The sequence below is a fragment of the Palaemon carinicauda genome, chromosome 8 (genome assembly GCF_036898095.1).
Source record: "Palaemon carinicauda isolate YSFRI2023 chromosome 8, ASM3689809v2, whole genome shotgun sequence".
Taxonomy (NCBI): Eukaryota; Metazoa; Arthropoda; class Malacostraca; order Decapoda; family Palaemonidae; genus Palaemon; species Palaemon carinicauda.
Genome location: NC_090732.1, coordinates 48,820,790 through 48,847,079, shown reverse-complemented (window position 1 = coordinate 48,847,079; position 26,290 = coordinate 48,820,790). Strand labels below are relative to the sequence as shown.

Sequence of the window (26,290 nt, the reverse complement as noted above, 5' to 3'; positions counted from 1 at the left end):
ATAGCTAAGGTTTGTATGGTTAGGAAAAATACAAATTATCTTCGAATTTGTCATATTATATTTGTGTGTACTTCACATTAATGCCAAATTTATTGGAATGTTTTTAGTTGTTCCTACACAAATATAAATCTTTTGCTTTTTAATTGAGGATATTGTCGTTAAATGGGTAATTGGTAATCGGGTAGTAATGAGAAGCACGAGGGGATCTCCTCGCCCGCCTGTCTGCTTGAGTTGAGCTACTTTTGTCTTCATCCACATCTAATAAGGACATGTGCTGTTACTCTTCGTCACTCTTTGCTTGCTGTCAGATCTTTCCGTTTTACTTTCGACCATTGGAGTAGGTGATGGAGGATCTTAAGGGCATGTAAAAGTATCCTGATAAAGAAGGTAAGGCACATGGAAGGTTTATATCAGACATGTCAGTAGGTCTGCTCTCTCATTATAGCTTCTGTAGGGGGCAAGATTGTGTCAAAATTTTTGCCTGTTATGACTGTAGGTTGTGGTCTCAAGCACTGTTGGAAAGGTTTGAGAGGTAGACAAAGAAGTCTTAAGAAGTGTTCACCTGCATCTTTGGGTTGGAATACAATACTCCCCCATTAGTGCCAGAGAACATTTTTGGATTTTTTCTCTCCCCCTCCCAACCAAAACCCCCTTTCTCCTTTGGTTGCTTTTATACTCCTGGGGGAGCAAGGGTAAGGAGGCGGTCGACTCTGAACCTCAGCGCTTGGAACCAGTCATTCAATTTTAATATCTCCTTCAGAGGGGATTTATACTTATATATCCGCAAGATATGCCCGTGTCTGACCTGCCCATTGCTAATGACAGCGGTTACTTAAAGTGTCTGTGATCTCCTTTGGGTATTCCAGGAACAGCATCTGTATGTGCTTTAAGGGAAGTCTAGCTTTGCCCTGGACTCCCTTAGTGTCAGTGCCAGTGCCTTCAATGATTGTTCCCAGTTCTTCCGCTATATCTATGACCATTGTAGTTGTTGATCTAGGTGGGATTCCATTACAGTTTCCTCCTTTGAAGGAGCACCTTTTTTCAATATTAAACTTACCCGATAATCATGTAGCTGTCAACTCCGTTGCCCGACAGAATTCTACGGGAGGGATACGCCAGCTATCACTATACTAGAAGGGGGTGTACTCACAAGCGCCACCTGTGGCCAGGTACTACAGTACTTGTTGTTGACGCCACCTCACTTTTTCCTCTGTCGTGCTTCCGGCAAGACGTTCTTGGATACGCTTATGATTTTGGAGTATTGTTCACGGTTTGGTGAAGTATTTCTCTAAAATTTGCAGCTATTCGCTATACTGGAAACTTCTATATTAGCTTAGTTAGCTTTTGGAATTAATTTGATTAATTATGGTGACAAAGAGAGTATGAACTCTCTTTCACCTTTAAATGGCCGACCCTTCCCTTAGACGGAAGTGTTGGTGTCTAAGAGAGTATAGACTCTCTTTCTTAATTTTGCTTAACAAAGTTATAGATTTATTTTATATCTCTCCGCCTTTTTTAGGCCTCTTCGATTAACTTCCTTTTTTTTATAAACTTATTAATATTTGTTTATATTCGACCTTTCCTAATAGTAGGCGGTCTTTTCTTGTACCGAAGTTAATTAACTTGAGCCCGTCATTTCGGTTTTACCTGTTAACATATTATGCTATTTTAATGTTTTTGAAAGAATTTCTTTGATAGTCTCGTACTGTTTTCAAAGTTGAACTAACGTTTTGTTTTGTCTCTGCAGTTGTTGACGTTCAGAACGTTCAACTTGCGCTCTATCGTTACGATAGAGAGAGAATTTTCACGGTGTCACGTTGCAGTAAGAGTAACCGTTTCTAACGTTTTGTTCATTCTTTCTTAGCTTAATGGTTTTTATTCTAATAAAGGAACTTTTTATTTGGGAAATATTTCAGTTTTTTTCCTTTAACAATAATATGTTTTAACGATATATATGATTGGGCTCTTCTCTCAGGTTCTAAGTCAAGAGAGAGAGAGAGAGAGAGAGAGAGAGATAGAGACGGAGGGAGAGAGAGCTGGATAAACGTTTCGTTCAAGCGAGTAACGTTGTTATCGTCTTTGCTCTTCTCCCTAGTCTCTTTAGGGGAAGAAGGTAAACGTTTCTTGAGTTTATTCTTGTTCTCAAGCTTTATGAGGTGAGAGATTTTAAACGTAGTTTATTTGATCTAGTGTTTAGTCTCTTTCCAGCCACTGAATTATTTATCTTTCATTAGATTTTTCTGTTACATTTTAATTCTGTTTTCGCAATTACTAACTTTTAAGGAAGGATAGAATTGCGTGTTTCAGGTTCAAACCACTTAAAGTTTCGAGTTCAGTGAAATAAGTGCAAACAGAAATTCAAAAGTGATAAGTGATTAGCGCAAAGTGTGTCAGTGTTGTGCGTGAGGGTACTTCTGTGCGTGCCAGTCGTCCTCCCAGTCCGGGACCTCTTGCAAGCTCCCAAGCCCAGGGGAGAAGCAATGTCGAAGGGCAAAAGGGTTCGGCAGGCCTTGATCGGCGCACAGAAGTATCCTCGGTGGTTGCGGGCTTGTCTTACAGAGACCGTCACTCCCACCCGCAGACGATTGAGCCCTTATTTTGCTCGTCTGCAGAAGAAATTTCGGGGAGAAAACGCTGGACTCAGGTCTCAAGACCTCTTAAACGTAAAGTCCAGACCTCTAGAGTTCAACAACCCGGATGCAGTCATTGAGTTAGCTCTGACTCTCCGCAGTCATCAGGTGACTGCACACCTCCTAAGAGAGGTAAGGCGATGCCTCAACAGACCTCATCTTCTATTAAGGCTTTGCCTCAACAGACCTTATCGTCTGTTGATCCCAAGACGACTTTGCTGCAGTCCATGCAGTCGCAGCTTGCGGTCTTAATGCGTGAGTTTCAGGCTGAGAAGGTTACACCTCCTCCTGCGATCGCTCCGCCTCACCGCAGTCCAGTCTGCCAGGCGTACGATGTTGAGGTTCCTCAGGATACCTTACCGCTCTGAGTTGCCAGTTACCAGCGGTGTGCAGCAACCTCCGCCTTCCTTAAGGCAACCTCAGCAATGGGAGCAGGAATCTTATACCTTACTTCCTCCGCTTCCGCTTGCGGTTCCACCAGCGAGGCAACAATCTCTTGAGGTACGACAACCTCTTCCATCCATGAGGCAGCCACCTCAGCACTCGCTGCAGCGACCTCAACCCTCCTCAAGGTGAGAGCCTCAACTCCTTAGGCTAGCTCCTCAGGAACCTCAACTCGCGAGACAAGAACTGCGTTCTGCGCAGTCGCTACCTCAACTCTCGCAGCTCACACCTCAGGAACCTCAACTCGTTCCTCAGGAACCTGCTACTGCGCATCCGCAACCCTTACAGCAAGCGCAACTCTTGAGGCAGCTACCTCATGCTATGAGTCAGCCACCTCAACGCATGCATCTGCCACTTTCTTCTCAACTTGAGCCTCTTCCCATTCAACTTGGAAATAACAAATGACAATAATAACACCTCATTACTTTCATAACTTGCATTTGTAATCATATACATGTATGCCTACACAAACATTATGATAATGGAGGTTATTTGTATTACTTAATATAAAAATATATTTGTATTCCTTGCAATATATTTTTAACAAAATCACAAAATATGGCAAAAATATCTTCAAAACAAAAATGAATCATGAGTTATGAATGTAAGGTAAACATTATGTTGATATTAAAACCCCATGCGAGCATGCATGAAGTAGTGCAGTGTTGCCAACAGGGCGAGTTTCCTTTTCCTGAGGTGAAGTAGATTATAGTACATTTAGTGCAGCTTAATTCTACGATTATCATGCCGCCTATCAAATTCATCAACAAAACAGTCTAAATCAATTCCCTCGGCACGTGCACTTTCAATGGACAGTAATGCGATATTACTCACTCTAGCACTGGTCATGGAATTTCTGAGAAATGTTACACGCCATGCAACACGCTCTGCTTACCTTACAGCATGCTCTGCATACAGCATGCTCTGCATACAACATGCTCTGCATACCTTACCGCATGCTTCTCAGTCACACATCTTTGGTTGTTGCCAACTCACTAGACTGTCAAGCAGTTTCATAACGTTGCCTTCTAGTCTGCTGCTTTTGCACCAGTGAAACCCTCACTGAGAGAACTTAGCTTTTCTCGGATATGGTCCCTGTAGATGAGAAAGTGCTTTTCTCCCTCCTTCTGATATTCCCTTGAAGACTCTGTCATTTGGAGAGGAGCCTTTAGCTGCGTAGCCTCCTATGGACTTTTATTTAAGCATAACATGCTTCCAGGGAAGGTAATGGTTCCACTTCAGTCGCTAATCCCGTCTGTTACCACACCTGCTCCCATAGACCTTGAGCTGTGTTGCAAGACATGCAGTCCAAGCTTAGTCCTTGTTAGAGGATTTTTTTGTTTACGGAGTCAGTGTGTCACTGGGAAGACGTTCAACAACCAGCAGAAGTGACTTGTTGTGATGCAGTGCGGCAACCTCAGCAACCCGATAAGGAGTTGTCTGTACGACCCAGACAGTCTAGACAGCTTCGGGTTGTCACTGTACTTCCTCGCTTCCCCATGGTTGACAGTTCACAGACTGTGCAGCAGTACCATGATCTTGTGTCCGGCTCCGTCAGACGACTGGCTTTTAAGAGCTCCCACAAGTCGTCGCTGTCTGGAGATTCTCAAATGGACTATGGATCTGACCAAGGAACTGGGCCTCCTGGTCAATTTTGAGGAGTCTCAGCTCGTCCCATCCCAGACCATTGTCTCCCTGGGTATGGATCTTCAGAGTCGAGCTTTTCGGGCTTTTCCGTCGGCCCCAAGGATCTTCCAAGCCCTAGAATGCATCCAGAGCATGCTGAGAAGGAACTGATGCTCAGTCAGGTAGTGGATGAGTCTAACAGGGACACTTTCATCGCTGGCCCTGTTCATCGTGTTAGGGAGACTCCACCTCCCCCCCCCCCTTCAGTATCATCTAGCTGCTCACTGGATAAAGGACATGACGCTAGAGACGGTCTCAGTTCCTGTTTCCGAAGAGAGGAGGTCTTCTCTCGCGTGGTGTAAGAACAGCTTTCTTCTCAAGGAAGTCTACCTTTGGCTGTTCAGAAACCCGACCGCCGTCTCCTCTCGGACGCATCAGACACGGGCTGGGGTGCGACTTTGGACGGACAAGAATGCTCGGGAACATGGAATCAGGAGCAAAGGACACTTCACATCAATTGCAAGGAGTTGTTGGCGGTTATTCTGGCCTTGATAAACTTCAAGTCCCTCCAGCTTAACAAAGTGGTGGAGGTGGACTCTGACAACACCACAGCCCTGGCTTACATCTTCAAGCAGGGAGGGACTCTTTCGTGGAAGTTGTTCTAGATCGCAAGGGACCTCCTCATCTGGTCTAAAGATCGAAAGCTCACGCTGGTAACGAGGTTCATTCAGGGCGGTATGAATGTCATGGCAGATCACCTCAGCCGGAAGGGTCAGGTCATCCCCACAGAGTGGACCCTTCACAAGAATGTTTGCAGCAGACTTTGGGCCCTGTGGGGTCAGCCAACCATAGATCTGTTCGCTACCTCGATAACCTAGAGACTCCTGTTGTATTGTTCTCCGATTCCAGACCCAGCAGCAGTTCACGTGGATGCTTTTCTGCTGGATTGGTTCCATCTCGACCTGTATGCATTCCCGCCGTTCAAGATTGTCAACAGGGTACTTCAGAAGTTCTCCTCTCGCAAAGGGACACGGCTGACGTTGGTTGGCTCCGCTCTGGCCCGCGAGAGAATGGTTCTTTGAGGTACTGCAATGGCTGGTCGACATTCCCAGGACTCTTCCTCTAGGAGTGAACCTTCTACGTCTACCTCACGTAAAGAAGGTACACCCAATCCTCCACGCTCTTCGTCTGACTGCCTTCAGACTTTCGAAAGACTCTCAAGAGCTAGGGGCTTTTCGAAGGAGGCAGCCAGAGCGATTGCCAAAGCAAGGAGAACATCCACTCTCAGAATCTATCAGTCTCAAGGGGAAGTCTTCCGTAGCTGGTACAAGACCAATGCAGTTTCCTCAACCAGTACCACTGTAACCCAGATTGCTGACTTCCTGTTATATCTAAGGAAAGTAAGATCCCTTTCAGCTCCTACGATCAAGGGTTACAGAAGTATGTTGGCAGCGGTTTTCCGCCACAGAGGCTTGGATCTTTCCACCAACAAAGATCTACAGGACCTCCCTAGGTCTTTTGAGACCTCAAAGGAACGTCGATTGTCCACTCCAGGCTGGAATCTAGACGTGGTCCTAAGGTTCCTTATATCATTAAGATTTGAACCTCTCCAATCAGCCTCTTTTTAGGACCTCACATTAAAAACTCTTTTCCTCGTGTGCTTGACAACAGCTAAAAGAGTAAGTGAGATCCACGCCTTCAGCAGGATCATTGTTTTCACATCTGAAACGGCTACATGTTCCTTGCAGCTCGGTTTTTGCTAAACGAGCTTCCTTCACGTCCTTGGCCTAAGTCGTTCGAGATCCCAAGCCTGTCCAACTTGGTGGGGAATGAACTGGAGAGAGTACTTTGCCCATTTAGAGCTCTTAGGTACTATCTAAAAAGGTCTTAACCTTTACGAGGACAATCAGAAGCCTTATAGTGTGCTATCAAGAAACCTTCTTTTCCAAGTTCTAAGAACTCAGTTTCTTACTATTCAGGCTTCTGATTAGAGAAACACATTCTCATCTGAAGGAAGAAGACCTTGCTTTGCTGAAGGTAAGGACACATGAAGTGGGAGCTGTGGCTACTTCAGTGGCCTTCAAACAGAGCCATTCTCTGCAGAGTGTTATGGATGCAACCTATTGGAGAAGCAAGTCAGTGTTCGCATCATTCTATCTCAAAGATGTCCAGTCTCTTTACGAGTACTGCTACACCCTGGGACCATTCGTAGCAACGAATGCAGTAGTAGGCGAGGGCTCAGCCACTACATTCCCATAATCCCATAACCTTTTAACCTTTCTCTTGAATACTTTTTATGGGTTGTACGGTCGGCTAAGAAGCCTTCCACATCCTTGTTGATTTGGCGGGTGGTCAATTCTTTCTTGAGAAGCGCCGAGGTTAAAGGTTGTGATGAGGTCCTTTAGTATGGGTTGCAGCCCTTGATACTTTAGCACCTTTGAGTTGATTCAGCCTTCCAAGAGGAACGCTGCGCTCAGTAAGGAAGACGATCTTATTAAAGGCAGAGTAACGGTTCAAGTCGACTTCCTTACCAGGTACTTATTATTTCATTGTTATTGTGGATAACTGATTATATGAAATACGGGATACTTAGCTATCCTTTAGTCTTGTACACTGGTTTTTCACCCACCCCCCTGGGTGTGAATCAGCTACATGATTATCGGGTAAGTTTAATATTGAAAAATGTTATTTTCATTAGTAAAATAAATTTTTGAATATACTTACCCGATAATCATGATTTAATTGACCCACCCTTCCTCCCCATAGAGAACCAGTGGACCGAGGAAAAAGTGAGGTGGCGTCAACAACAAGTACTGTAGTACCTGGCCACAGGTGGCGCTTGTGAGTACACCCCCTTCTAGTATAGTGATAGCTGGCGTATCCCTCCCGTAGAATTCTGTCGGGCAACGGAGTTGACAGCTACATGATTATCGGGTAAGTATATTCAAAAATTTATTTTACTAATGAAAATAACATTTTTCTTTAGCTCTACAGACCTTGATGCCTCTGGTTGTAGTAAAGAAGGGTTTGTCTGGCAAGGGAAAGAAGCGACCTTGGTCCTTATCTGAATCTTCCCTCTTCTCCTCCTCCTCCTCTTATTTTTCCTCCTCTACCAGTTCTGACTTCTTCCTTGCCCCTCCTCCTCCTCTTTGAACACTTCTTACCGCTGGAAGAAGACGAAGGAAAAGCTTAAAGGTAAGACTCTCTTGCAAGAAGTAATGTTTGTCTTCCAGCAATTGCTTTCTTCCTCTGGAAATAGATGAAAGTTCTCATCTGTTGCCTGGCCCCGCGGGATTGGTCTACCGGTACTTGGGCTAAGTGTTGCAAGTGCAGACACCAGAGGCCAGGTAAAAGTACATCATTTGAGCTCACCATCACCGTTCTTGATTGGGCAGTGGAGTACTGTATTATCTCACCCTTTTCCTTGTCTTTTAGGTCAACAGGCACATTAAGGGAAGGGTTAACATGACCTGATGGCTATCCCTCCACATACACGGGGAAGGAAGCGTAGCCTCATACCAGTTCTCGATTGATCCTAGCTGCACTGTGTGTCCAACAACTGAACAAGGCTGGAGTTTCAAAACCCTGAAGAGCAGGCCGGTGCTCTTAGAGGCAGAGAACCCTAAGTTCTCTTGGAAGTTATTGAACCAAGTCTTCAGCACGAAGACCTAGGAGAGGCAACCACGGTGTCTTTGCCTGAAAAGTTCTACAGCATGTCTCTTGGTTTTAAGGCCCTTTTACAGAATTCTGTGGTCGGAGGTAGATAAAATGGTTCTGGGCTAGGTGGACTCGCAAACATGTAGATCTTAAAATTAGCCTTGGTCCTGCAGATCTAGAAGGTTCTTGCCCTCTTTGTTCACCAGGCAGAAAAGGTTTTTTATTCCAGAGGGTAGTGTTGCTACTTCTCTGCAGTTTGACCCACTGGATTAGGTCAAGCAGGTGGTCCCCCTTTTCTGTTGCCTATTCAATGGTCATGGAGTCCAGTCTTTATAACATGTGGTAAACTTTAGAGTTTGATTGAAGGATTTCACTGCCTTTAAGCAGGATATTCTAAGGAAAGAGACTGGGTGCAGTCCAAAATATTTAACATGCTCTGCCCACAGGCGTGATAGGCTGCACCTTCTCACAGCTGATCCATGTAAATATAACAATAATAATAGTAAAATAGATTATAGGTAATTATGATACTTCATTACTGACCCATGCTGCTGGTGTGCATAGCACATCCATGTACCGCTTCCCAGAACAAAGGAGCAGTGAGATATTGCACCACTTCTTTCATTTTAATTACTTTTTTATCACTGTCTCTGGCATGCCTTGCATTTAAGGCAATAGTAAATATAGGTTTGTCCATGAGATGACAGTCAATACAGTCTGACATAAGTCTATCTTTATAGTTTATACATGAAAAATCTATTCTAATGTTTTTACTGTTCTCAAAATATTTTACATTGTTCATTACTTCTCTTATAGTGTATTTATTTTTTTATTTCCTTTCCTCTCTAGGCTGTTTTTTCCTGTTTGAGCCATTGGGCTTATAACATCCTTCTTTTCCAACTAGGGTTGTAGCTTAGCTAGTAATAATGATGTTAGTAATAACAGTAATACCTATAGTGTACTGTAATTTTTTTTTTTACTTTCCAAATTTTGTTTTATTTAAAGCAAGCTTTCTTGCAAAAAAAATTTTGATTGACTAAGATATTATAAAGTCTCATTTTACCAATAGATATCTCAGATAAATAAAAAGTGTTGTAACACCAAAATATTCTTTTATTTATTCATTACAGTTATGGTCCGATAATATGCAGTATTCCTCAGTGCAAGCAGTCTTTTGACACGGTCGCCGAACATGCCGCTCATCAGCGCAGTTGTCACAGCTTCATGTGCTCGTCATGTCACAACTCCTTCCCCACTGATCACCTCTTGGATCTCCATCTTCAAGAGGTGCACGATTCCTACTTTTTTGTCATGGCACAAAAGAAGCCAATGGTATGTCAGAATTTGGTTTTGGTCACGAATATGTTTGCTTAAAATAGACATAGAACAATTTTGTATTTTTAAATATTTAACTTAGCCGGTGAATATATAATAGCTGCAACTCTGTTGCTCGACAGACACATACAATAAAAACTCGCCAGCGATTGCTATACAGGTTGCGGGTGTGCCCACCAGCGCCAACTGTCGGCCAGATACCACTCTCGATGTAAACAAAGACTCAATTTCTTCTCTGTCGACGTGTCGACAAGACGTACTTTTACTCGCTGTAGAACCTGGAGTTTTTCCCATCATATTTGGTGAAGTACTTTAATTTGGTTTGAGCTTTTGCAGTGCAGGTGTTTTATCTTCATCTTAAATCTTGAACTCGTTTTTGGATAGATTTAATTTTTTGATGACAAAGAGAGTATGGACTTTCTTTGACTTTTAAATGGCCGACCCTTCCCTTAGACGGAAGTGTGTTTAGGCTTTTAGCAATTATCTTATCACGTTATAAATTAATTATAGATTTTCCTCTATATATTTTATATCTCACCGCTTTTATTAGGCCTCTTCGATTAACTTTCCATTTATAATAAACATAAAAATAAATTTTAATGATTTGTTTATATGCGACCTTCCTGAGAGTAGGCGGTCCTAACTTGGAAACTGAAGTTAAACAACGTTGAGCCCTTTCAATCGTAAATAGCTTTTAAAGAGCTAATGATTTAAAACTTTTTAAATGGATATTTTTCAATAGATGTTTTATGAAAGATTTTCTTTGAATAGTCTTCGTACTGTTTCAAAGATGAACTAACGTTTAGTTTATTTATGCTACGCAGTTTGCACTCTATCGTTACGATAGAGAGAGAGAGAGTATCACGGTTTCACTTTGCAGAAAGAGTAAATCGATTCTGACGTTTTGTTCATTCTTCTTTCAAAGCTTAAATGTTTTGAATTATATTTTAAAGGAACTTTTTAATTGAAAAACCTTTCAGTTTTTTTCCTTTGGTCAAATAACATGTTTTTTGACGAAACGTAAGTGGGCTCTTCTCTTAGGTGCGTAATCAAGAGAGAGAGAGAGAGAGAGATAGAGACGGAGGGAGAGAGAGGGGAGAAAACGTTCCGTTCAAGCGGGTAACGTTGTTCTCGAGTTACTCTCATCCCTAGTCTCTGTACGGGGAGAAAGGATAAAACGTTTTTAGTTTTTTATTCTCGTCCCCAGGCAATGTACGGTGAGAGATTGAAAACTTAGTTTTGAATGAACTAGTGTTTAGTCTCTTCCCCATCCACTGAATTTTTTATCTTAAAATATGTTTACTGTTTTTTGCTGGTATTAATGTGCTTGCATTATATGACTGATTTCGCTATTACTACCCTTTGATGAGGTTAGAATTGCGTGCTTCAGGTAGAAATCAGTAAAAGTTTCGATTTCAGTGAAATAAGTGCTAAACAGAAAATCGTAGTGATAAAGTGATATTGCGCAAAGTGTTATCAGTGTTGCGACCGAGGGTTCGTCTGTTCGTGCCTGTCGTTCGCCTAGTCCGGGACCTCTTGCAAGCTCCCAAGCCCAGGGGAGAAGTAATGTCGTACGACTTATGGGTTCGAGAGGCCTTGATCAGCGAACAGACGTTCCCTCTATGGTATCGGGTGTATCTTACCAAGATCACCCCTACCATAAGGCGAGAGAGACGTTTTTCTCCTCGTCATCCGAAGGCTTTTCGCATAAGAAACCTGAAACAAGGTTTCGAGGCCCTTAAGCGAAAGTCAGTCCTTTCAGGACAGGTCCAGCGTCCTGGTTGTAGCCATTAGGACAGCTCTGACCCTATGCAGTCATCGGAAGACTGCTCGCCGCCTAACAAAAGCGTAACACAGACTCCAAGAGTCTTTTTGTTGGCAAGGTTTTGCGGTCACAGACGTTACCCTCGTCTCTTACCGCAACCTTTTCCGTTGATCCTAAATGGGTTGTACGGCAAGACATGCAGAATAAGCTTGCCTCCCTTATGGAAGACTATTCTGCCGATTAGTCCGTTGAGCCTAGCCGTTTATCTCATCGAGATCCTGGCTTTCAGCCAACCTAACGTTCCTTTGTGCGTCCTGTTGACGTTGGCGTAGCTAAGTCACGTCAGTCAGGTTGTTTAGAACCACACTCGATGCGGTCTCGTGTGGATTTTCAGCCACATTTGGACGTTAGGCCACTTGCTGATGCTCCTGTTGACATTCAGGATGTTCGCTAACAATCGGAGTTGACTTGTTTTGACGCTGTGCGTCAACCTCCGCATTCTAGAGTTGTTTTGACTGCTCAGTCTAGGCGGTCAAAGCAGTCTCGAGTGGACGCTGTGCGTCCTCACGCACCTGTTGTTGTTGACAGTTCACAGACTGTCAAGCAGTTACATGACGTTGCGTCCTGGTCTCTCGCACCTGTTGTTGTTGACTGTTCACAGACTGTCAAGCAGTTACATGACGTTGCGTCCTGGTCCGCTACTAATGCACCAGTGCGTGTGGACTCTGCTTGTAAAGCATTGCCACCACGGTAGGTCTCTCCCTTGCTTGAGACTAAGATATTATCGGACAAGGTTCCTTTAGATGAGGAAGCTGCTGTTCCCCCTCCTACTGATATTCCCTTGAGGACTCTGTCAGACGGAGAGGAGCCTAAAGCTGCTTAGCCCTCTATGGACTTTAAATAAATCATGCTGACTTTTAAGGATCTTTGTCCGGATCTTTTTGTAACTGCTGCTCCTCGTTCGCCTAAACGTCAGAGCTTACACTAGGCCTAGCTACTTCGAAGCCGTTGTTTTATAAGCTAGTGCTCTCTCGCTCTCCTAGAGAGCTTTACGTTTGCTAGGCGACTGGTTTATCACCAGGAGGAGTTTGGGGGATACAGCCTTTGCTTTCCCTTCTTTTAAACTGGCTTATAGAGTCTGATATGACACGAGAGAAGTTCTCGGCTTGGGAGTTCCTGCCTCTGCCCAGATAGACTTCTCAAATCTCGTAGACTCTCCCTGGCGCCTGGCCAGGAGACGCTCCAAGATTTTACAGGTCAACTTCACAGCTGTTTTCGAGCGTTTGAAGTTTTGCTGTACAATTATGTCATGCATAAACAAGGCTTTCAGGGATGGCTCCAATGATCTGACAGCCACGTTCTCTGCAGGGACAAGTCCCTCAGGGATGGCTCCATGATTTGGCAGCCATGTTCACTGCAGGAGTACGTAAGAGGCAAGTGCGCTCAATGTATTCATTGTCAAGACAAACTTCACGATGAAGTCTACCAGGCTGTCTTGACAGCATTTTTGGAAGGCGACTGGATGGTCCCTCTCGACCTTCAGGAGGCATACTTCCACATTCCTATACACCCGGATTCCCAACCGTTTCTGAGGTTTGTTTACAGGAATGTGGGGTACCAGTTTCGAGCTATCGGAGATCAGAGCCTCCTTGTACTTGGACGACTGGCTTCTCAGAGCCTCTTCCAGTCATCGCTGTTTGAAGGATCTCAATTGGACTCTAGATCTGACCAAGGAATTGGGACTCCTAGTCAATTTGGAAAAGTCACAGCTGGTCCCATCCCAAACTATTCTGTATTTAGGGATGGAGATTCACAGTCAAGTTTTTCGGGCTTTTCCGTCGGCCCCCAGAATAGATCAAGCCCTGCTCTCCATCCAGAAGATGCTGAAGAAAGAACGCTGCTCAGTCAGGCTGTGGATGAGTCTGGTAGGGACGCTGTCATCCCTGGAGCAATTTGTCTCGCTAGGAAGACTACACCTCCGTCCTCTTCAATTCCATCTGGCTTTTCACTGGAAAAAGGACAAGACGCTAGAGGCGGTCTCGATCCCGATTTCCGAAAAGATAAAGTCTTGTCTGACTTGGTGGAAGGACAATATCAGCCTATGAGAGGGTCTTCCCCTGGCAGTTCAGATACCCAACCACGTTCTCTTCTCGGACGCATCGGACTTGGGCTGGGGCGCGACGCTGGACGGTCGGGAATGCTCAGGTCTGTGGAACTCGAGTCAGAGGAGCATGCATATCAACAGCAAGGAGCTTTTGGCGGTTCATCTGGCCTTGATAAGCTTCGAGAATCTCCTTCGAGGCAAGGTGGTGGAGGTAAACTCGGACAACACCACGGCCTTGGCGTACATTTCCAAACAGGGAGGTACCCACTCACTGACTTTGTACGAGATCGCAAGGGACCTGCTCATCTGGTCAAAAGATCGAGGCATCTCCCTAGTAACGAGGTTCATCCAGGGCGACTTGAACGTCCTAGCAGATTGTCTCAGTCGGAAAGGTCAAGTAATTCCAACCGAATGGACCCTCCACAAGGATGTGTGCAAGAGACTTTGGACGACTTGGGGTCAACCCACCATAGATCTCTTTGCAACCTCGCTGACCAAGAGGCTTCCAATCTATTGCTCTCCAGTCCCGGACCCAGCAGCAATACATATAGATGCCTTCCTCCTAGATTGGTCACATCTAGATCTTTACGCATTCCCACCATTCAAGATTGTCAACAAGGTACTGCAGAAATTCGCCTCTCACGAAGGGACAAGGTTGACGTTAGTTGCTCCCCTCTGGCCCGCGAGAGAATGGTTCACCGAGGTACTTCGATGGCTAGTAGACGTTCCCAGAAGTCTTCCTCTAAGAGTAGACCTTCTACGTCAACCACACGTAAAGAAGGTACTGTACACCAAAGCCTCCACGCTCTTCGTCTGACTGCCTTCAGACTATCGAAAGACTCTCGAGAGCTAGAGGCTTTTCGAAGGAGGCAGCCAGAGCAAGGAGAGCGTCTACCATTAGAGTTTACCAATCGAAGTGGGAAGTCTTCCGAGACTGGTGCAAGTCAGTTTCCGTATCCTCGACCAGTACCTCTGTAGCCCAAATAGCTGATTTTCTATTATACCTGAGAAAAGTACGATCCCTTTCAGCTCCTACTATCAAGGGCTACAGAAGCATGTTGGCCTCGGTCTTCCGGCATAGAGGCTTAGATCTTTCCAACAATAAAGATCTGCAAGACCTCCTTAAGTCTTTCGAGACCTCTAAGGAGCGTCGTTTGGCTACTCCTGGGTGGAATTTAGACGTGGTCCTAAGATTCCTCATGTCAGACAGGTTTGAGCCTTTACAGTCAGCCTCCCTGAAAGATCTCACTCTTAAGACTCTTTTCCTGGTATGCTTAGCCTCGGCTAAAAGAGTCAGTGAGCTTCATGCCTTCAGCAAGAACATCGGGTTTTCGTCAGAAAAAGCTACTTGTTCTCTGCAACTTAGTTTCCTAGCCAAAAATGAGCTACCTTCTCGTCCTTGGCCTAAATCTTTCGATATTCCTAGCTTATTGGAGATCGTAGGCAATGAACTAGAAAGAGTCTTATGCCCTGTTAGAGCTCTTAAGTTCTACTTAGCTCGTACTAAACCTTTACGAGGCCAATCTGAAACGTTATGGTGTTCGGTTAAGAAACCATCCTTGCCTATGTCAAAGAATGCTTTGTCATATTTTATCAGATTGTTAATACGAGAAGCTCATTCACACTTGAGTGAGGAAGACCGATCTTTGCTTAAGGTTAAGACGCACGAGGTTAGAGCTGTAGCAACTTCCGTGGCCTTTAAGCAAAATAGATCTCTGCAAAGTATCATGGACGCAACCTATTGGAGAAGCAAGTCAGTGTTCGCGTCATTTTACTTGAAAGATGTCCAGTCTCTTTACGAGAACTGCTACACACTGGGACCATTCGTAGCAGCGAGTGCAGTAGTGGGTGAGGGCTCAACCACTACAATTCCCTAATTCCATACCCTTTTAATCTGTCTGTTGAAATGTTTTAATGTTGTTTTTATGGGTTGTCCGGAAGGCTAAGAAGCCTTTCGCATCCTGGTTGATTTGGCGGGTGGTCAAAGTCATTTCTTGAGAGCGCCCAGATTAGGGGTTTGATGAGGTCTTGTTGTATGCGGTGAGCCTAACCTTGGGCTAAATACTCCATCTTCAAGGCAGCAGTTTCCATAGATATTGGCAGTGGACCTAGTCATTTGCTAAAAAGCAAGACTGCAAGGTAGCAGCTATCCTTTTAGTCACTCTCTACGACATGCAGGACGTACGGTGGTAGTAGAGCTATAATGGAATTGGTCAATTCCTTTGGTCTTTTGGCTGATCTGAGAGGGAAAGCTTGATAAAGTTTTAAACTCATTCATGAAGAAGTAGGTTAAAGAAAAAAACACAGCTTTGCATCGAGGAAGAGAAACAAGAGAAATAAAAGGGGTTTCTGCATTGGTACTTCACCCATTGTATTGTCTTTTACCCCAAGTTGATTATCTGCTTTTACCTCTACATTTGGAATAGACTCTCCGGTTGTTTTGACCTCTACCTTTAAAATGGACTCCCATCAAGATCAGAATGTAAGAAAGACAATCTTGAATTGAAAGTTCTGACATCAGATTGTGCCAAAACATGATGACTTTGGTGCATAAATACTTGATGTACTGTACTGCATAAATATTTGTCACTCATATACAGTACTGATTTGAACCATTTGCTTAGTGAACATTGAGAGAATGGTATATCTATGTTGAGAATATTACTTATGCAAGTGAATTAGGGTACTTATAAGATGTTCATTCCTATATGATAGCATTAAGTAAGATTTACCCAACATTTACTGTACTACATATTTTGCAATTGCAGCTTGTTTGACAAAATCAAAATCAGAGTACTAGCATTAATGGTTTGTATGACTAATATTACTATCTTATACCCATAAAACTACTACAGGTACTGTAAATGGCCCACAAGTGTTTGTCAAGCAGTTAGTGTTGAGATAAGTATCTACTATAAAAGAATTTATTACGCACTGTACTGTGTATGTGGAGTATATATACTTAACATATACTGTACGCTACTATTGTGTCCTAAGGATTGCGTAATACGTCATGTAATTTTGGTGCGTAGAACTTCGTATACTTAGTGGTGAAAATGAACTGCACTGTCTTTTTTCATCTTATTTTGACTGTTAATTGTGTTAGAGTTTTCATACTTTCATTGAAAAGGATTAACAGGGCACCAGCCACCCGTTGAGATACTACCGCTAGAGAGTTATGGGGTCTTTTGACTGGCCAGACAGTACTACATTGGATCCTCCTCTCTGGTTACGGTTCATTTTCCCTTTGCCTACATACACACTGAATAGTCTGGCATATTCTTTACATATTCTCCTCTATCCTCATACACCTGACAACACAGATTACCAAACAATTCTTCATCACCCAAGGGGTTACTGCGCTGTACTTGTTCAGTGCCACTTTCCTCTTGGTAAGGGTAGAAGAGACTCTTTAGCTATGGTAAGCAGCTCTTCTAGGAGAAGGACACTCCAAAATCAAACCACTGTTCTCTAGTCTTGGGTAGTGCCATAGCCTCTGTACCATGGCCTTTCACTGTCTTGGGTTAGAGTTCTCTTGCTTGAGGGTACACTCGAGCACACTCTCCTATCTTATTTCTCTTCCTCTTGTTTTGTTAAAGTTTTTATAGTTTATATAGGAGATATTTATTGTTGTTACTCTTCTTAGAATATTTTATTTTTCTTTTTTCCTTTCCGCACTGAGCTATTTTCCCTGTTGGAGCCCCTGGGCTTATAGCATACTGCTTTTCCAACTAGGGTTGTAGCTTAGTAAGTAATAATAATAATAATAATAATAACAGTGTATTTACAGTATAGTATAATATATGAAATACTTTACTGTATGTAGTTACTGGCTACGTACAGTATTAGGTGACTAGCTGGTAAGGTTGAGAGCTGGTCTTCGCGAATACAGCAATCACTTACGAGTGATATGTCATCTCACCCTAGCTAGTTAAACTGTACTGTAGTGATAGTACTGTTTACTTGTTACAGTAATATCATCTACATTATCAGTGAGTATTGTTAGTTAGGAACATCAGTGTTTTGTTGTTACTTATTCGTAGCGTAGCGTGGCAATGACTTATGCCTTATGAGTCCTTACCTTGTAATGAAGCAGTGTTAGTAATGTACAATTACCTTTGTAACGTACTGTAATAGAAACCATGTAAAAATAATATACAAAGATTTATTTAGGGTACTAGTCAACTCCACTTAGGCAGCGGTCATTTGTTTCCCACAAGGTGATCGCGCGAGGGTAGTAACCTCTGCATTCCATGCTTTTATCTTTCTCTAGTATATTTGGAAGATTTATATTAGAAAAGTGTAAAGAAGGACTTCTTTTCACCGGCCGTCACAGGTCGCCCCGGAAATAGATTTTTCCTTTGTCAAAATCCCTTTTTAAGTCCTACAGTTATGTTTCCATGTTGTAAAGCGTGTATTTATGTCCTAGATTATAACTTTACTACAGTACTGGATTAGCATAGGTGAGTGTCTTCAGACCTTGTATGGTACAGTACTATATTTAGGTGTGTTCTCATTTACATTAGGTCTGAGTTACAAAATATCGTAGGAACGGATCCTTGTTGTATCCTGAGGACGTACTTACGTGATGCTGTAGAAGCCCAATTGGATGTTAGGAAAATTTTATTAATTTAGACACTTGACATGGGATTATTTTACCTAGTTAATCTTCTATGAGTGATGTAGATCACCTACTGCTTTGTGTGATGACTGCCGTTGAGTACTGTCTGTCTGGGGAGTGGAGGAATAGGTATCCAATAATGCTGCAGTAGTGATTTCCCATCTCTTAACTCCTTCAATCTAGTTTCAGTGTTGGGAGGTTACATGAACAAGAACATGTGAATCCAGGTCGAATGGCTTCGTTGGAGTATGTGGCCAATGTTTGTTGTTTTTCTCTTTTATTGCTCATTTCACAATGTTTACTTTCATATCCAAGGTAATGGCTTTCCTTTTCTTCCCAGCTATGCCATCTTTGTAGCCATGTAGAAGAGTTGAAAGTTACATGGAAAAATTGCCAGAAAAGCACAGAGAGCACAATTAAAAACAACATACTGTACTCTGTTTTGCTTACGATGTAAGCATCGGAAGTCGGAACATGTTTTCTTAATAATTTATGGGAGATGAGTCATATCCGCATAAATTTTTTATTCGATATCGTCGTAACCCAAGGACTTAGTGTAAATAGTATAGCTTGCAATTAAGCTAGTTATGAAATTTCATAGAAGTCTGAGCACTGGATATATTTTCAGGTTTACTATAAGGCTAATGAACTAATTTGAACTACTGTATTCATAATTTTCACTTATCCATAAATCTTACCCCTCCCCCATATCCCAAGGCATCCAGGTAATAAGGACTTTACTAAGTTTTTTTTTTCAGTAATTAATTGGAATGTTTTTCTCAACAGTATCGCTGCCTTTTAGAGACATGCACAGAAGTTTTCCTAGACCAGAAGGAACGAAAAGGCCACTGCATAGATGTTCACAAATTTCCTACTGATTTCCGATATGATCTCTCATGGAGGAAGATTGGTAAAGTGCCAAAGAAAAGCAAGGAAAAAGAAAAGAAGGGGTTCTCATCATCAGTGGAGTATGAGGAAATGGATTTAGATACTCAAGAGAAAAGCACATCTTTTATAAATAAGAGAGTTTCATTGCCGAGTAATCTCACGTTTGGTACTGGTATTCCTCGCGGGTTTCCTCGGATCAGAGGTAGAAGTAATAGAGGGAAAAATAGGGTGCCAAATACTTTTTATCAAAAAGGACCAAGAAAAAGAGAGGAAGGGAAAATAGACATGACGGACGTTGAGAAAGCATTAATCGACGATGTGTCTGATGTGCAGGATGCATGAGACTCTACTGTGTTTTTCTCATAGTGTATAAACTGGTTGCTAACCTGTTTTGCTAAAATATGTTTAGTTCAGCCAAGCAAGAGGAATGAATCATTTTTTCTAAGTTTTATATTGTGTATGGTTTGTAGAAAATTTGTGAAAATGTGTATTATGGTGCCTTATGTTCATGGATGACATTATTTAAATAATTATCTCACTGTTAGTAAAATACAACTTAACTTGAAACATTTCGAATTATGTGGCCAATGAAAATTTATGTACATTACAGTTTTAAAATGTATTTCTCTATACTAGTCTTATAGATTTCATTAATTTTTATGATGGTACTAGGCCTTTTTGTTTCTTATGTTCAAGTTAAAAGCAGAATGATTTCCCTTTGAAATTCAAATAAAAATTTTTGCTAGCACCCATGGAATTCTGTGTAATTGCTTTTCATGTTGCGGATTAAACTTTACAATTAGATATCCATCCCTTAACCCTTTTACCCCCAGGCTATTTGGAACTTTCCAACCCTTAACCCCCCGGCATTTTTTTTTTTTTCAAGCACATTTTGCCATATATATTTTCCAAATTGCTCTAACAGCCTTAATTTTTGTCATAGAGAGGTCAGGTTGGTCTCATTCTTTTGGAAAATGCCTGAAGTTTCTCATAAAGTTATCAAAAATATGCCCCAAAAAAATGTAAATAGCAGTTTTTTGCAAGGACGTACCAGTACGTCCATGAGAGTAAAGGGATGAGTTTTGTGAAACGTACCAGTACGTCCATTGGGGGTAAAAGGGTTAACAATAATTAAAAAAGAAATATAATAAGCAGCATATGCATGTCTTCTGATGAAATGTATATTGAGGGTAGAACACCAAGGTTACCTATGCCTTGTTTTAATGAACAATGAACAATGGCTACTTATTTTGGATCGACCCATGTCGTCTTGATGGAAGTTCCTCATTGGCAGCTTCTACTTAGGATATTTCTGCGGGTGATATACTAGAGAAATTTTACCTTATAGGTATCAATAGAGTTCTGATCTCCGGAGCGAATATCCCGAGAGATATCATGTATAAATCAGGGACGTGTTACTATTTAGAAAATCGAGGATTCATCTATTAGCAGAGATTGGTCGGGTTGCTTCTGCAGTATACCTTACTGATATTACTTTGAAATCAAATCAAGTACAGTACAGTTAGCATTACTTTCCCACTTTATAAAAATAAAAGTAGTTCATTGTCATAGAAAAAAACAATCAACATATGGCCATATAAATTTTGTTACACATATTTTAACTTTTTGTGCTATCTACAGTATAGTATTTTCAATATAGCTGATTTTATTTTTATATAGTATATGGTATTTCCTATAGAATTACATGGAAATTTTGTAGCATAGGCTTGAATAATTAGTATGGTATGATCAAGTGTTTATATACATGAACCTGATATTAATGTCATAATGCATTAATGTGTTCATCAATTGTGTTCAGTATTTTATAGCATTTTCCATCACTGAAAAGCAAAGGATTAAAGTTAAATTTGGAGCCTTTGTAGTTCATGGGGACACGCCGAGAAAAATGGACAACAACTAACCCAAACTTCCCCTCCTAACCTGACCTACAAGCCGTGTTCATACCTTCCTAATGACCTAACGGGGGTGGGGGGGGGTGTTAATGCCCCCCTGCAACCCCCCAACCACTGTCACTATCATACAAACCCCACAAACCCAGCCTAACCGAACCTAGTAGTTCCCAGGTCACAACCCCCAGCCGGGGGCAAGCCCCCAGACCCCCTTCTTGGGCTGAACTTAGAAAATATAAGGTAACTTCATATTATGGTATATCGGATCATAGTAAAGCACATCTTCCCCATAAGGAAAAAGGATTGAGCTATTAATAAGAAAGGTATCGCCCTGTCCCGATAAACTACATTCACCCTGTTAAATTCTATCAAGCAACAAAGCTGTACTCGTAATAATTTTTTTGGGATGAATTAAATGCCATATACCAATTTGCTTTTTATATTAAACTGTATCTTTGAGATATTCCTCAAATAGAATTCATCAAGAAGTACAAAGTAACCAAATCAAGGTCCTCAACGTACAAACTTAATTGGATCGAAGCAACTGTTTATAAGTTTAATTCTGTTAAATTTTGCACTAGGGTAGACCTAACCTGAATCCCAAGCGTATGACTTTCAGCTACAAAAGTCAACAAATAGTCAGATTTCATATGAAATAGATATCAGGTTATTACAAACATCATTTTTCTTACTGTATTAACCCTTTTACCACCGTGGACATACTAGTACGTTTCACAAAACTCATCGCTTTACCCCCATGGACGTACTGGTACGCCCTTGCAAAAAACTGCTATTTACATTTTTTTTTGCATATTTTTAATAAATTTATGAGAAACTTCAGGCATTTTCCAAATGAATAAGACCAACCTGATCTCTCTATGACAAAAATTAAGGCTGTTAGAGTAATTTAAAAAATATATATTGCAAAATGTGCTTGAAAAAAAAATGCCTGGGGGTTAAGGGTTGGAAAGTTCCAAATAGCCTGGGGGTAAAAGGGTTAAATGATGTAGTATTGTTTTATGACAGTATTTCTTTATCTTATCATTGTTATTTTCAGTTGGATTTGTGTTTGTTTCTCCGAATGTTTCTAAGTTGAGGACCTGTACAACGTAGCCAGTGATCATTACGTCTTAAGTTAGAAATAAGACATTGAAGATAGTCAAGTAGGTACGGGTAGTTTTAAGTGAAGTACAGTATAGTAGTCGACTACTTTCAATCTTTAGCAGTGAGTTCTAATCATTTGAACTTTATATATTGATATAGTCATATAAAAAAATGGCTGCTAAAATAATTAGTAATTTTTGTGTGTAACTGTAGTCAATTTCTTTTAATGAGGCGCATTTGCACCGGCTCGCAGCGATGCCCTTTTAGCTCGGATAAGTTTCCTGATCGCTGATTGGTTAGAATTATGTTGTCCAACCAATCAGCGATCAGGAAACCTTTCCGAGCTAGAAGGGCACCGCTGCGACTCGGTGCAAATATGCCTCGATAAAAAAATTGACTACAGTATAATTGAAAATTATTTGTTACCGTGACTTGAAGAATTACAAAATTCAGTTGATTAGAAGTACAATTCTATACATCTATACATCGAAATATGCTTAGAATAGCAATGATTGTAGTTAGTTTTAGTACCGTCCTATGTCCCCGAGATCTGTGTGCAAACTATTTGTAAATGAGTATTTCACAGTATTAAACATGCAAAAGCATATGATAAATGATCGAGCTTCCAAATTCAACACTTGAACAGGTATTGTAATGTAGGAATATTTGATTTTCTTAAATTATATGTAACTTTGCATATTCTTCCCAGTTATCTTACATAGTTGTGAATGACAAAAGAAAAAAAAAACAGATAATTACTTGTAGGTTAGAAGGATTTATACAAAAAACATTTAATTAAAATTTGGAGTTCTCAACAATCAGTATTTTTGTTTAAATGATCACTGTTGTTTTTATGAAACCTATTACTGTATAAAATTGTATGGGTATAGTTCTATTTCTTAAAATTTCTTAAAATCTAATTGTTCCTGCTGAGTAGACACAATGAGCTAATTAGTGACATTAAACAGTGAGTTACTTGGCAGAAGAGTTAATGTTTCCTGGTAAGTTAGTCCTTAGTCTTTACAGCCAAGAACCTTATTTCAGTAATCAATTTGCTGGTTACTAAGAGATGTGTAAGCTAGTTTTCTCTATCTGCCTTTACATGTACTTAATTTTTCACTTTATTTTATTCAGCATTCTCAATCTGATTAGTTTGTTTCCTTTTTTTCCTGTTGTGTACAAGTACAGTAGTATCGTCTTTCAGTTATTTATGAGTTATTTGCATTACTGAATATTAGCTTTGTTTTGAGAATTTGTTGGTATATGATAATTTTTAAAAATTCTAATACAGTATACTATTAGTATTTTTGTTGAACTTTCAGTTATATATGAATTACAGTATATACATTGCTAGGTATTAGCTTTATTTTGAGAATATGTTAGTATATCACTCTGGTGAGGAGCTAGAAGTGATAGATTTGTTAGACGATGTAAAGGCTTTTGAAGGAAATATTTCTCAACAGTTCTATTGATGTGCCATTGCCTGGAAAATTTAGTTGCTAGAAGCCAGTTTGTGTATAATTGGGAACTTAAGGTTTCCTGTAGTTTGCGTGTTGTGGAATAATAGATATATAGTAAGTTATGTGAAATATTTGATATAAACTTAATTATAGTGGTGATGTGTTAACAGTTACTTGTATGTCAAGATTTAATCTTATTCATTATCATTCTAGGTTTCTGTAATGTAATCAATGAAAAATTTTCAACGGGATGTTTTGCGAAGGCCTGTTCACTAACAGAATGCAATGTAATTTCATCATACTGTGTTGTAAGATGTGGTATATCTTCTATATGTGTCCTGTGCATGGTAAGATTTAAAGATTCTAATATTATTATTTCCAGAAATTAACCCTTTTACCGCCAGGCTATTTGGAAATTTCCAACCCTTAACCCCCATGGGGTTATTTTTTTCAAGCACATTTTGTAGTATATTTTTTTTTAAATTGCTCTAACAGCCTTAATTTTTGACATCGAGAGGTCAGATTGGTCTCATTCTCTTGGAAAATGCCTGAAGTTTCTCAAAAAATTATCAAAAATATGCAAAAGAAAATTTAAATAGCATTTTTATGCAAGGACGTACCGGTATGTCCATGGGGGTAAAGGGATGAGTTTTGTGAAACGTACCAGTACATCCTTTGGGGGTAAAAGGGTTAATAGAAGACTCACTTCATAAAAGATGTAGACAATTATCGATTCAAAATGTTTCTACTGTATGTTACGTTCATTTTCAGTAATAGGTCTCTATAAATTACTACCTCATGGTATTAATGTTCATCCATATATTTCAGATTTTATAAAGTACTTGATGTTGAAAATATAGTCATATTATTTATAAGAAGATTATTTGTCCTCCCTAGATTTTCTTTTCCACATATCTTCATACTTAAAGTCATATTTTTAAATTAAAAGGAAAAGAGCAAAATGGGGTATAGAGTAAAAAGGATACTTTATTTTTTTATTTATTTAAATACTCTGTTACTTTATTTTGTGATTCTTGTTTAAATGTGGATAATCTTTTCAATTAGCATTATGAATTTAAATAAGCAAATGTAATACATCTTACTGATCACAATTCTAATCTATCCAGGGCATAGGATTGACTGGAATACCCTTTATTGAGCTACAGTCTTGGCCTCATTTTGACAAGTCTTCGTGGAATAAGCAGTAAAAAACCCGACAAAGGCTGCACTGAATGTCAAAAAAATATTATAGCAGTCCCAAATGTATCGGTATGTTATGTATGTTCGTATGAAAGTCAAAGAAGAAAGGTGAGGGAAACTAAGGTAAGCCATCCTTTTCATCAGCCTTCACAAATAAGGGGATACCTGTCATCCCATTGGTCAACGTGGCAGCGAGAAGGGATGGAGTTACGGGTAGCTTGCATCCTTTTGGGATGGCTAAAAGTTCTGTTTTAATGACCAGCCCCACTTCTCTTGCCAACTGATCCAGTTTCTGGCCTACCTTCTTAGTTCACAGATATCTATGACCAACCTTCTTGGTAGAGGTGGAAGCATAGCTGGAAAAGCAAACTCTGGAAATCATAAACAATCACTTCCTTAGGTTTTACTGTTGACAGTTCCTGTTGCTAAAGTCAACTGGGGGTTAGAGACTGATCATCGCTCTCTCTCTGTGCAGAATGATTTTGTGCTTCAGAATTGTTTCAGAAAGGAAACTGTATGTTCTATTTTTGTTAAAAGGAGAAGAGTTCCCATCCCAATAAGTCAAGTTCAACTCTTACAGAGCTTGGAAACTGTTGGTTCTGTATTTGATTCGATCAAAGAAGGCAACATCATACTTTTGCTGGATCTGATGCGTGAATATTTTTAAATATACATCCATCAGTCCTCTCCAAAGTATTGTACCTCTGTTTTGTCCTTAAAGAAGTCTTTTATCTGTTCAAAGCTCTCTGTTGATAACCCTACAAGTATTCAGAATGGTTTCAGTGATCTAGAATTAAACAAATATTTTCTTTAAGGGGAAATGTGGCCTCATATTGGCACTTCTTTGACTCGTGTGTTATAGAACCCAATGGTTCGGTTGCACTCCAAACTGGGTGCTTGTAAAGGTCAATTATAGCTCCTTGGATCCGTTCTCAAGATTTTCCTTGAAACCACCATCATTAGGATAAAAGGAACCCTAGGTCTGTTGCATATGGGATACACAAGGCAAGGAGGTGGGAACATGTTTACAGAGGATGGGCCATATGGATCCCTTTAGAGTTTTACCTAGTTTAGCGTTGTGTGCACTCTATTTGTCGTTGAGTGGGCTGTTTGAAGAAGAGAGGCCATTCACCTCTCTCCAGACAAGAAGGAAAACTCCATGCATTTTTGTAGATCTACTCATTCTTGAGGTGCATTATTAATCTGTCTGCAGAATTTGAGGTCTTGTAGGGTGTCTATACAGAATACAAGGAGTAATCTAGCAGCTCGTGGGGAATATACCTAAGATTAAAACATGACTGTCTGGCATATACAGTAATTGATTTAATGAAAGAAAAATCGCCACAGGTATTGCATGGTGGATAGTATATTTCCTAGACAAACAAGCTCGAAGGTTATGCAGAGATATGTAGGCCTACATGAAATACAAAAATTGTAATACTGTATATAATTTGTAACCAAGATCAGAAAATAATTCATCGTAGAATACACTGTTTAAGGAAATAAGAACCATATCATGCAGACATCTAATTATTATCGGAAAAGT

General features: G+C 40.7%; 1 protein-coding gene across 3 annotated transcripts in view; it reads left to right on the top strand.

The window, feature by feature from the left end:
- l(2)k10201 (lethal (2) k10201) overlaps positions 1 to 19,953 on the top strand; it is a 62,860-nt gene extending 42,907 nt beyond the window's left edge. For 2 of the 3 annotated variants that reach the window (XM_068378615.1, XM_068378616.1), the window contains exons 3-4: positions 9,488 to 9,689; positions 18,969 to 19,952. In XM_068378615.1, coding sequence (XP_068234716.1) covers positions 9,488 to 9,689; positions 18,969 to 19,412 — 646 coding nt within the window. In that variant the 3' untranslated portion in view covers positions 19,413 to 19,952. Of the gene's footprint in view, positions 1 to 9,487; positions 9,690 to 18,968 lie in introns of all 3 variants that reach the window. The other variant, XM_068378617.1, reaches the window with a different exon arrangement.
- The last annotated feature ends 6,337 nt before the right edge of the window (positions 19,954 to 26,290 follow it).